The sequence below is a fragment of the Hemibagrus wyckioides genome, linkage group LG18 (genome assembly GCF_019097595.1).
Source record: "Hemibagrus wyckioides isolate EC202008001 linkage group LG18, SWU_Hwy_1.0, whole genome shotgun sequence".
In the NCBI taxonomy this organism is placed as follows: domain Eukaryota; kingdom Metazoa; phylum Chordata; class Actinopteri; order Siluriformes; family Bagridae; genus Hemibagrus; species Hemibagrus wyckioides.
Window position 1 is genome coordinate 3203650 of NC_080727.1, and position 13181 is coordinate 3216830.

Here is a 13181-nt window from a genome sequence, read left to right on the forward strand (position 1 = left end):
TCTCTCGCTCACACACACACCCTCTCTCTCTCACACACACACACTAATACACCCCCCACACACACACACACACACTCATACACACACCCTCTCTCTCTCACACACACACACTCTCTCTCTCTCTCTCTCTCTCTCTCTCTCACACACACACACACACACCTCACCGTTCCCATACTCTGGTTTATTCTCACTATACACTACACTCATTTTCACTGTTATTATATTGTAATAGAGGATGTTTTACACTCCAGGAACACACTCATGGGATTCGTGTACAGGAGAGAGTGTATCTCACCTCTCCTCCACTGGGACAACTCCAGCGAGGACGTCTTCCTCAGCTTTTTGCGGGCGTTCACCAGCTGACTGCTGTCGAAGAAGCGAGCGGTGAACGGGCCGAGAGGACTTTCCGCTTTGGGTTGGGACACGGGGCTGCTCGCTTGTCCCTGTGCTTGGCCTTGTCCCGGTGTGAGCGTGTCCTCCAGAGAAGGAGGAGGGGGCGGAGGAGGAGGAGGTGGAGGAGGGGGAGAGATTGGAGATGTGGACGAGTCCAGAACGTTGCGCTCGGTGAGCGGGGGCAGGGACGACGGCCCGAGCGTTTCTGGAATGGGCGGAATGTTTGAAGGTAAAGACATGAATCCTTCGGGTCTCTGGAGCTCTGGGACGGCACCGGGGTCTTTCAGAGAAGCCGGGGCGTCGTCCGTCTGCACGCTCGCCACCTGCATCTGGGGCTGGCCCGCTTTCGTGGTCGTTTGTGCAGCGCCGTTTTTCTTTCTAGCGTGCGCTAGCCGGAGGCGCGCGGACTTCAGGGTGACCTGGCCGGGGTAGCGCTATGGGGAACGGAAAAACAAACAGAAAGTTCAACATCTCAGAAGAACTGCTCCTTCGCTGGTGTTTACTGATTTCCTGTAAAATAATGAACCTGTTTAAAGCTGCGCAGCCTGTCCAGTGTCTTCTGTCTCTCTTGGCTGACTCGTGTGTTCCTCACTTCCTCTTCTTCTTCATCCTGCTGCAGAAAAATGTGCATTAAATATGAAGACACAGGTGTGAAAGTCTAATTCAAGTTATTACACCTGAGGTTTATTATGCAGGAAAGAAAACACTTAGAGGCATGCTGTTTTAGTAAAATAATCAACAGTGGGGTGGAGCAGAGCTACTCTCAACACCCTAAAGGAGATATTTTCTTTTAGCAGCATGTCCTTTCATCCCTCAGCAGTTTGCTGATTCATTCCAAATTTTATTTTGGACAATTTCTGGCTAGAAAACGTCACTCTTTAAGGATGATTATTATGGAAATTAAGGAACACCTCTACACACCTGTCGCAAAGCATGCTGGGAGTCCTGGCCCTGGCCGCTCTGGCGCTGCTGCAGTTTCTGGGTGTGATTGACGATGCAGATTTCCTGATAAAGACCAAAAAAAAAGAAGCTTGAACCTTGAAGCTGCAACCTGATCGTTGTCACAAAACATAGCCAAAGACAAAAACTTGTCTTTTTTTCAGAGAAGGCTGGCCCGTGTGAGCCGAACTGATCCAACAGACAAGCTTCTAGAAAGGTGTCAGAATACACAGTGCAGGACGGGTCAACAATATTAGGCAGGTGGTCATAATGTTATGCCTGGTTGGTGTATAAGAGACCCTGAAATGAGTCAGCATTCAGTTCTGCGCCGTGATTGGCTGCTACCTTTTTGGTTTTGAGGTAGGCTTTCTTGGCAGTGATGCGTCCCCTCCTAGCCTCTAGCTGCCGCGTCCTCTGCTGCAGCTGGGTGACCTCGTCTCTCAGAGGCGCAGGAGCCAGAGACGCCTCGTCGGTGGCCTGCAGGGCGTCAGGACTTTCGTATGTGTCGTAGTAAACCACCTCGTCCTGCCTCTCTGTGCACAAAACACCAAGCACAAATATAGGGTTAGGTAACTACGCTGCAAAATCCATATCAAACTTTAGAAAGATTACGATACTGAATTTTAACAGGTAATCATCGACTATCGAAGGTCATCATGTGGCAAAATTTGTGTCCCTGCAAAAACTCCTAGTTCAAAATAAAATCTTTTCTTTATTTAAAGTGGTCACTAATCTTCTTCCTTCATAACAAACCCCCAGATTCACATTTCTTTATTTCAGAAGCTTGGTCTGTTGTCCAGAATGTGGTGCAAGTGAGCAGCTCAGAGCACGAGTCACACACTCACACACACACACACACACACGCACACACACACACACTCTCTCTCACTCTCTCTCTCATGTACACTCTCTTTTCTCTCATACACACAGACTCTCTCTCTCACTAACACACACATACTTTCACTCCCACACACACACTTTCTCTCTCTCACTCACACACACACACACACATACTCTCTTTCTCATGCACACTCTCTCTCCCACACACACATACTCTTTCTCATATACACACACTCTCCCTCTCTCTCTCACACACACACACTCTCAATCTCATACACTCCCCCCATACACACACTCTCCCTCTCTCTCCCTCTCTCTCCCACACATACACACACATTCTCTCTCAATCTCATATACCTCCCCATACACACTCTCTCTTTTCTCTGATACACACAGACTCTCTCTCTCTCTCTCACTCACACACACACACTCAATCTCATACACTCCCCCCATACACACACTCTCCCTCTCTCTCTCTCTCCCACACACACACACACATTCTCTCTCAATCTCATACACCTCCCTATACACACTCTCTCTTTTCTCTGATACACACAGACTCTCTCTCTCTCACTCACACACACACACACTTTCTCTCTCTCATACACACACACATACTCTCTTTCTCATGCACACTCTCTCTCCCACACACACGTACTCTTTCTCATATACACACACTCTCCCTCTCTCTCTCTCACACACACACACACTCTCAATCTCATACACTCCCCCCATACACACTCTCTCTCTCTCTCTCTCTCTCTCTCCCACACACACACACACACATTCTCTCTCAATCTCATACACCCCCCCATACACACTCTCTCTTTTCTCTGATACACACAGACTCTCTCTCTCTCTCTCTCTCTCTCTCACACACACACACACTCTTTCTCTCTCTCTCACTCACACACAAACACTGTCTCTCTCAAACACACACTTTCTCTCTTTCTCTCTCTCACACACACACGCACACAGAAAGTTTTTAAAGAGGCCCAATGAATCGAGTTGTTCTTTAATCCCACTTGCACGCAGATGCTTGCAGGTGACAGATCAATCGCTTGGACGACTGTTAATCAGGTGACTAACCGGTCATCTGTCTGCGCAGGCTCTGCAGCTGCGCGGTCAGCAACAACTCCTCGTACTTCAGGATCTCGAACTGGATCTCGTAGAGCTGCAGCTGCAACTCGTAATACAGTGCCTCTAACTGGTCCAGACGTGCCATGGCATCCTCACCACCCTGTAGCCCCTGCATCTGAGAGAGAGAAAAAGAAATGAACATTACTATATTACATGCTTAAATATGCGAGTTGGAAAAAACGTGTGTGATGTGTGATACCTCCTCTCTCAGCCCATGCTTCCTCTGTTCCAGGCAGATCTCCTTGGCGCGCATCAGCTGCAGCGTCTCCTTGGAAACAGCGTACTGCAGCTTTTCCATGCGCTCCACCGCTGCGCCCCACGCCGCCTTCCCGAACTTTCTCTGGTCGGCTCGCATGCGCTCGTACATCACTGCGTTGAAACACGTATGTCGTTATTCCGATCCGTTTGTCCTCGGTACATTAGGCAGGTTAATTAGTAACATCCTCCTGTTGCGAGTGCCTTAGTTATATATGTCTTAAAAATATGCCTCTGTTTCTGTTTTTATTTATTATTTATTTTTATAAGCACATTTAACCGGTGTGGTGAGAAACACAAACCCTGCGGCTCCACTTCCTGGAAGTGTTATTGACTAGAGGAGGTCTCATGAGGAAAACCCAGCACTGCCGTCTAATGTGTCAGGAATACAAGGCCAGATTCTTGGCTCCTGTGTGAGAGAGATTTCAGGCACCGAGTACCAAGGCTACATCAGAACCTGTCAGTACTCACAGCACTGTTTTCTTTCTCTTCTCCTGACTTTAATCGAGTCACAGATGCGTAATTACTCAACAAAGACAAAGCAGCGTGACTCACAGTGGCTCAGGAACATCCATACACACTTATTATTTTCCCTCTTACTTGATTTTAGTTTTCGTTTTTTTTTAAAAGACAAGCAAGTGAAAGGGCGAAAAACTCCAGAACGAATGGTGAAGGTTCTCAAGAGATCCCTGAAACACCTTAGCAGCTGATTTTCTTACGAACTAAGCGATAATATCTGACAGTAAATATTGATTTGGTCTAGATTTCTGGAGTTCATCCAGTTCTGCAGCTAATTATGAGCATGGGCACACATGGGAAATGATAAAGATCTTTAACACACACACACACAAATCAATAATAATAAAAAATAAATAAAAATAAATAAATAAATATAATATACATATATATATATATATATATATATATATATATATATATATATATATATATATATATATATATATATATATATATACATACACTATATTGCCAAAAGTATTCGCTCACCCATCCAAATAATCAGAATCAGGTGTTCCAATCACTTCCATGGCCACAGGTGTATAAAATCAAGCACCTAGGCATGCAGACTGTTTTTACAAACATTTGTGAAAGAATGGGTCGCTCTCAGGAGCTCAGTGAATTCCAGCGTGGAACTGTGATAGGATGCCACCTGTGCAACAAATCCAGTCGTGAAATTTCCTTGCTCCTAAATATTCCACAGTCAACTGTCAGCTGTATTATAAGAACGTGGAAGTGTTTGGGAACGACAGCAACTCAGCCACGAAGTGGTAGGCCACGTAAACTGACGGAGCGGGGTCAGCGGATGCTGAGGCGCATAGTGCAAAGAGGTCGCCAACTTTCTGCAGAGTCAATCGCTACAGACCTCCAAACTTCATGTGGCTTTCAGATTAGCTCAAGAACAGCGCGCAGAGAGCTTCATGGAATGGGTTTCCATGGCCGAGCAGCTGCATCCAAGCCATACATCACCGAGTGCAATGCAAAGTGTCGGATGCAGTGGTGTAAAGCACGCCGCCACTGGACTCTAGAGCAGTGGAGACGCGTTCTCTGGAGTGACGAATCGCGCTTCTCCATCTGGCAATCTGATGGACGAGTCTGGGTTTGGCGGTTGCCAGGAGAACGGTACTTGTCTGACTGCATTGTGCCAAGTGTAAAGTTTGGTGGAGGGGGGATTATGGTGTGGGGTTGTTTTTCAGGAGCTGGGCTTGGCCCCTTAGTTCCAGTGAAAGGAACTCTGAATGCTTCAGCATACCAAGACATTTTGGACAATTCCATGCTCCCAACTTTGTGGGAACAGTTTGGAGCTGGCCCCTTCCTCTTCCAACATGACTGTGCACCAGTGACCAAAGCAAGGTCCATAAAGACATGGATGACAGAGTCTGGTGTGGATGAACTTGACTGGCCTGCACAGAGTCCTGACCTCAACCCGATAGAACACCTTTGGGATGAATTAGAGTGGAGACTGAGAGCCAGGCCTTCTCGTCCAACATCAGTGTGTGACCTCACAAATGCGCTTCTGGAAGAATGGTCAAAAATTCCCATAAACACACTCCTAAACCTTGTGGACAGCCTTCCCAGAAGAGTTGAAGCTGTTATAGCTGCAAAGGGTGGACCAACGTCATATTGAACCCTATGGATTAGGAATGGGATGTCACTTAAGTTCATATGCGAGTCAAGGCAGGCGAATACTTTTGGCAATATAGTGTATATATATATAAAATTCTGATTTCTTTATTTTTTCTTGAAATAAAAAAATATAGAGATATTTACACGAGTTTTAAGGTCACACCTATTTTATCAAACGTTGCCACATAATAATAAACCCTTCCACCACAGTTCCGCCTACTTCTTTCCTATTGGCTCACACTACTCTACTCTACTCCTTTCCCCTTCAGTGAATCTGCTTCTTTTGCTGCCTGAAACTTTTCTCTTGTGAGTCAAATGGGGTAAAAAACCCAAAAGCTAAGACTAACCCATAAGTTTTGGCACCTTGCTATTAGCATATCCAGCTAGCGAAGCCAAATATCACAGACTAGCTGTTTGTCCATTTGTATGTATTAAACAATTTTGTATAGAAGCAGGGAGATCATGTGTGTGTTTGTGTAATGATGAGCATATGCACACATGGGAAATGGTCAAGATCTTTATGTGTGTGTGTGTGTGTGTGTATGAGAGAGAGAGAGAGAGAGAGAGAGAGAGACAGAGAGAGAGTGTGTATGTGTGTGTACATGTTTTACTACCTTTCTGTGCCCTTGCTGTGGTCTCAAAGTACTTCACAGTGAGGTCCTGGATAGACAGCACTGCAGTGTGCGCCTTCCTCTGCCAATCCTCATCCTCCCTCTTGAGCGCCTCCACTCGCCGTGGACCCAGATACTCCGTCTCCAGAGAGATCTGAACACAAAACACACCCACGCGCGCACGCACACACACACACACAGATGAAACAAAATGTACCACAGTGCATGCTCTTACTGCAGAATTTTAACAACACAGGCGTCAAATTCTCCTCCTGTTATCACATCCTGGTCTGAGGAAACCTGCGATCATGCTCTCGCCAGGAACTGGGAACATCTAAATTTGGAGAGCATTGAGCAGTTCATGACTGGCTGCCAAACCCTTTGAACTGTTTCCACTGGAGGAACCAGAGCTGTTCTTCAATTTCTGCAGTGTTTTGGAATAAAAAAGGTGTCTTTATACATTTCTTACATCATGTCAGTGCAATGAGGCATTTTTTTTTACATCGTGGTCACGATTCCTGCGGTGCTCTGGACCAGGAACTCATCCAGCATCTGTGTACTTCTTCTGTAGTTCCTCACACACAAACACACAGACACACACACACAGACCATGTGTGCATACTTCCAGACACAGCAAGCCCGGAAATTTACGGCCGAGTCGAAATACGCTGCTGAGGAGTTCAGCTCTAAAAGCCTGCGACTGTCACCTGCTTTAGTGCCGGCCCTTCTCCGAGCTGTATCTTGCGTAAACAAAAACACTTTAATTATCACTCCCCCTGAGGCCTTAGACAGCTTTAGCCTGCTTAGCAAATAAAGACGCTGAGAAGCTCACAGGCCACGTAGCACCAACCACGTTCTACCTATCCTTACAGTTACAGGATTCAGAGAAAACAGATATTTTTTCTTTTCTTGCCTGAGGTGAGTTCACCTGTGACGTTTACAAACATGTGAGCAAGAACTTGCACCTGCCTCTCACACACACACACACACACAACCATAAATCACAGATGGATACAGTTGAAACAGAACGAAGTAGCATTTTTCTTCCCTAGCAGGTGCCGCAACGCCACAGCGAGGTACACGCTAAGAGTGTTTTTGCGTTAGCGGAATCATAAAACGCTCAAATGCTCACAACAAAGAACATAATCCAGGCTTCTGCACAATCCGGCTGCGACTCCGAAACTATAAATATCCCCATTGTGGGAATTGTTTGTTTTCAGACTTTGGCACTGAATGGCTGTTTAAACGCTGTGAGGGGAAAGTAGAAAAGAGACTCGTGTTTTCTTGTCACTCCTTCGGTAACTGACACGAACAAATGATGAAGTGACACGAGGTACGTTAGAACTGCTAATCTTGAGCAATGTTGGAACATTGAACATTTGTTGGGAGAAATAGCAGAGGTGCCAATATTTCTAACAAAAAAAATCCTAGCTAATAAATATATATAAAATAAAAATAATAATAATAATAATAAATAATTAATTAATATTATTTATATATTATTTATATATATAAATATATATATTATTTATTTATTACCATCATTATTCTTAATATAATTTATATTACTTTTATTTTATATATATATATATATATATATATATATATATATATATATATATATATATATATATATATATATATATATATATATAAGTTATCTAGGATTTTTTTTTGTTAGAAATATTGCCACCTTTGCTTTTTAATAAATAATTATAATAATTATAATTATTAATAATTATAATAAATAATAATGAATAATAATTATTGATTATAATTAATTGACTAATTAATTAACATCCTTTTTTAAAATAAAAAAAACAGATATTTATGACAAAAAAAGACTTTGTGTGTTTCTGTGACTGAGACATATATTTTCTTTTCCCCAGAAAAATATAATGCTACATAATGATAAACTCCTCCTCCAGAGACCACAGTCCCACCTACTTAATTCCTATTGGCTCACATGACAGAGTCTTGAGAACTCGTGTCCGTTCCCCTTCAGTGAATTTGCTTTTCTGCTGCCTGAAACTATTCTCTTGTGAGTCAAAGGGGTTAAAAATCCCAAAAGCTACGACTAAACCATAAGTTTTGGCACCCTGCTATTAGCATATTCAGCTATCGAAGCCAAATATCACAGACTAGCTGTAGAATAAAGTGTAAACAAAAACTCTATTCAAAATCTGTCCAAGTTTAAAGCAAAACCTTCATTCAATATGCTTTTAATCTCCAGGCAGTGGTTCTAGGTTTCAAAGTGTTGCCATAGCAACTACCAAAGTTAACAGAGTGGTCATTAAAGATGATGTCCGTTTCTGCTGTGTCACCGCTGGAAAGAAGAAACCCTTCATTTAGAACTGATAAACAAAACAATCAGCTGCTTTTATCTCCATTTCTGCATGTTTTTTTTTACACGTATAAACATTACTTTCCGAAACCTCTCGCTTTTTACTACGTCGTTTACTGGACTTTTTCCCTGAAAGCTCGTCTTCTTAGAAAGCTTCCAGAATCAGACGTGATGAGATGAGATGCTGAGCTTTCTGCCTTTTTTTATAGAGCCTCATGAAGTTTGAGAGCCACTCTCTCCCAGACTCAAACACAAACACAGCTCTTCCTCATTTATCTGTCTTCTTGGAAATTTTCACTGCAACAAGTTCCAACTGTGTGTGTGTGTGTGTGTGTGAGAACTTCCTAGACCCGAACGTACACACCCATGCAGGGTTTTCTGGATCCACATGGTTAAAAATACTCTAATTCAGAACAGATGCTGCTGTGGCCTACAGTAGATCAGTCATACACACGTGTGTTTATCTAACCTTGTGAGGACTTTCCATTGATATAATTATAGATACCGCTAATTAACGTTATGCTACAGGTAAATTTACCCATAACCGTAACATCGGTAACTGAAATGAAGCATCTCAGCTCTTTAAGTTTTTAATAATAAGCTGAAGTAGTTTGGTTCTTCTGGTGACCATGAATAGCAGATACGTATAGGACGTCTGGTCCCCATGTAGATATCAAAACATGTCCACCACAAACACACACTGCTGCAGAAATTGAAAATAAGATCTGGCACTATGAGGTTTCTTTACGCTCAGAGAAAGCAGGAGCGAGAACGTGCGACTCTACCTAAGTCTTGTGAGTTAGACGTGAGCTCACAGCTCAGGAATCTTTTATTTGAGATGGCGCAGGCGTGCAACACCCCTGGCACCGTGCGCCCCATTCTCTCTTCTGTTTTTCCAACATTCCTCACATTCTCATAATCAAACATGCTGCTATAATACGAAAAGTGTGGAAAAAAGTGCAGAGGGGGAAAAAAAACAAACCTGAGATGACCTGATGCTGGAAAAAAACAACAACAAGAGGCAGGACTACGCTCTGATGTCATGTGTGATGTCATGATGGGGTACCATGTACCTGTCACACCTTCTGGACGGTTTAATTATAATCAGAACCTCGGAGTCTAGGTTTTTCGTCTGTAAGAGCCGACGCCTAGCTGCGGTCCAGGACATGAGCCGCTAGCCAACACATGCTGAATTATACATGTGTAACAACCACACACACACACACACACAGGCATGTGGTAGAGAAGAGCGGAACTGAAGAATGAAAGGAACTGATGGGTGTGTACACGTAGGGCTGAGTGAATAGCTGAATTAACAACAAGCGGACTTGTTTTTAAACGTGAACCGCTGGCAGTCATGAGGATCATTATAGAATAATGCCTAGCTGATGAGACGGACTACGATGACCCAAGTAACGACCCAGATAGGCAGAAAAGCAGCTCAGAACAGGCAAGACGTCCATCATTATCCCCATATAGGTTACCGTGACTAGTTCCAGTCCTGTCAGCCAACTTTTATGACCTGGACTTACATTCAGAACTAATTCATGACTAAGCAAAGCCAAAGAAAGTGTATCCTCAACCCTCTTCTCTCTCCTGTCAATCAAATCAACACCAGCCAATCAGAGTGTTTATCTCTGTTGTCTCAGGTCTCTAGGTGATTTTTTGGGCGTTTTTTTGGTGACAGATCGGTGGTGTGGGTGGTCTGCTCTATTTTTAGCCTAAGCTTGGTGGCACGACTTCCTGTGAGGAGCCTCTCGACATGGAATGCTTGGCTTGGGTCAGTTCTTTGTAAGCAGCTGTACAGTTTACATACTTCATATTGGTCATATTTTTGGGCAGCTGGAACGGATTATCTGCGTTTACATTATTTCTTATGGGAAAAATTTTGTTATATTAGTGATTATGATTATCTTGGCTCAGTTTTCTCTGCATGATAAAAGCAAATCTGGTTTATTAGAACTTCACTAGCATCTTTAGAAAGGATTTGACAGAATGCAGACTGTGATAGTGACTGCTCTGTAAAGATCTTGCTTCTGCCATACTGTATTCATTATCAATATTTTCAGGGAACGGAGCCAATGCTGAGAGACTGATGCTAACACTGTTTATTTATTATAGCATCAAGGATCTGAGTCACTGTGTACGTGTGTGTGTGTGGTCATTCTGACTGCAGTACAAGGTTGTACATGATCTCCAGCCTGCTACACCTTACCTGACACATATCTTATTCATGGATGCTCCTGTCAGAAATACGATAGCGACGGTTAGTGCGCGTCTTTGTCACTCGATAGCCCCGCCTCATAAAGCTTCATTCGGGGGCATATGGTGCCCCTGTGCATCCACCGCCCATAGATTTCATCACTCATTCATCCCGTCAGACGCGCTTTCTTTCATTCATTCCTTCACGCATGCAGGTGCTCAGTAGAGGAAGGATCAGGTGCCATATGTTCAGGCTGGAGCTTCATTAGCTTTACAAAAGAGCCAGAGATACATGAGTCCACTCACCTGGCAGGTATGAGATATAAGACAGAGCAAGTTTCGACTGAAACTTTGTCAGAATTAATTCAAATAATTTAAATAATAAAAAATAATATTTTTTTAAATTAATCAATTTAATTAATGAATGAAAAATGTGATATTTTACACATATATATACATATGTACATATATATATATATATATATATATATATCAATTAATAATACATTTATTTTTATTATTATTTATATTATTTTATTCATATGCAAATTCAAATGTCTAAACAAAATTTCAAATATCTATATATATATATATATATATATATATATATATATATATATATATATATATATATAATAAAAATAAATTTATTATTAATTAACTAATAAAAAATTAATGAATTAATAACAAAAATAAAAGAAATAACAAAAAAGTAAAATTAAACAAAAATATTAATTAAAAGGCTCTAGTTACTTTTTTTCACACTTAAGTTAATTTTTTAATTCATTAAAGTTATATAATATATAATATAATTTTTAAAAAAAAATTCACCTTCTCTAAGGTTTTTTGCCCTCCAGGTTTTTCCCCAATTAAAACACTTGCTGCAGGTGATCTGACTGAGAAGATCTATTACAAGTGACCGATCTCGTCCTTTAATAGAGTGTGTACCAGATGTCCTGCCTCTCACCCAGTTCCTACTCCCTCATTCTCTTCCATCTATAAAAACATCTATTTCTTTCTGCCCGCCTTCCTCTTCCTCACGGTGCTCAAAATAACTCGAAACATAACAATATAAATGGGTATTCTTATGGAATAATGAAGGTGTTTATTTTAAGGGATAATGGCATGTTACTGTGTGCCATACACTAACTATAGCTCAAAGGGGAAAAAAACATGAATGTGGAGTAAACGTTGGCTACAGAATGGGCTTTGTTTAACCACAAATAGCAGGTGGTCACAGTGTGAGCTGTTTACGCTTGAGTGTGTGTGTCTGTGTGTGTGTTTCAATAAGGGTGCTCCAGTCGCATGTCTGTACGTGCATGTGTGTGTTTTCGCTACACAAGAGCTCTCACGAGTTCTCACACACTGTCATATCGACACGTGTTTTTAAACTCCAGCCTCCCTGCTACTATTAGTTCTATTGACAGCATGCAAAGCACATGCAAAACTGCTGGATTCCCACACACACACACACACACACACACACACACACACACACAGACACACACACACTGCTGTGTTTGCATTACACAGACCTGAATAGTGAGCATAGAGGACGCACCAACCGTCTGAACGAGGGAAAAAGGCCTTATTTGCGTACAGCTTGTCTCGCTCGGTGTCAGGAGATGGCATGTGTTTAAGTAGGTCAGGGTTATTATAGCACTCGAATGTACTCTGAAATAAAAGTATGGACATAAGATCCAGATCTGGAGCGTTAAGCTGAGCTTTAAATCTACCAAAAGTCATCAGTGACATGAACATGTTCTCTGTTTCTTGGGAAATTTATTTTTCCACAGTTTTTGATTCTGTCTGTCTGGTGGAGGAAACTAAATAAATAAACAAAGCCATTTTTAATAAAGAAATATTATGGCCCTTTTATATACATTTATAGAAGGAGTCTCCAGTGTCTGGAGATAAAGATGTATCATGCCGAGCCTTCAGAACTGAGAGCTTTGAGCTTTGTGGGTTCTCTGTAATGTGACAAGTTCTTAAAGCAAACAACTATTTATAGCAATATACACCAATCAGGCATAACATTATAACCACTGACAGGTGAAGGGAATAAGACTGATGATCTCATCATGGCACCTGTTAGTGGGTGGGATATATGAGGCAGCAAGTGAACATTTTGTCCTCAAAGTTGATGTTAGAAGCAGGAAAAATGGGGGAAAAAAGCGTAAGGATTTGAGCGAGTTTGACGAAGGGCCAAATTGTGATGGCTAGACCACTGGATCAGAGCATCTCCAAAACTGCAGCTCTTGTGGGGTGTTCCCGGTCTGCAGTGGTCAGTGTCTACCAAAAGTGGTCCAAGG

General features: G+C 42.3%; 1 protein-coding gene across 2 annotated transcripts in view; it reads right to left on the reverse strand.

Moving 5' to 3' along the window:
- The window catches only part of jmy (junction mediating and regulatory protein, p53 cofactor), a 34161-nt gene that overhangs the window by 4403 nt on the left and 16577 nt on the right, over positions 1-13181 (reverse strand). The window contains exons 3-9 of one of the 2 annotated variants that reach the window (XM_058414713.1): positions 6327-6477; positions 3512-3681; positions 3262-3427; positions 1678-1865; positions 1315-1398; positions 920-1003; positions 296-827 (exon numbers count right to left, since the gene is read on the reverse strand). In XM_058414713.1, coding sequence (XP_058270696.1) covers positions 296-827; positions 920-1003; positions 1315-1398; positions 1678-1865; positions 3262-3427; positions 3512-3681; positions 6327-6477 — 1375 coding nt within the window. Of the gene's footprint in view, positions 1-295; positions 828-919; positions 1007-1314; positions 1399-1677; positions 1866-3261; positions 3428-3511; positions 3682-6326; positions 6478-13181 lie in introns of both variants that reach the window. The other variant, XM_058414712.1, reaches the window with a different exon arrangement.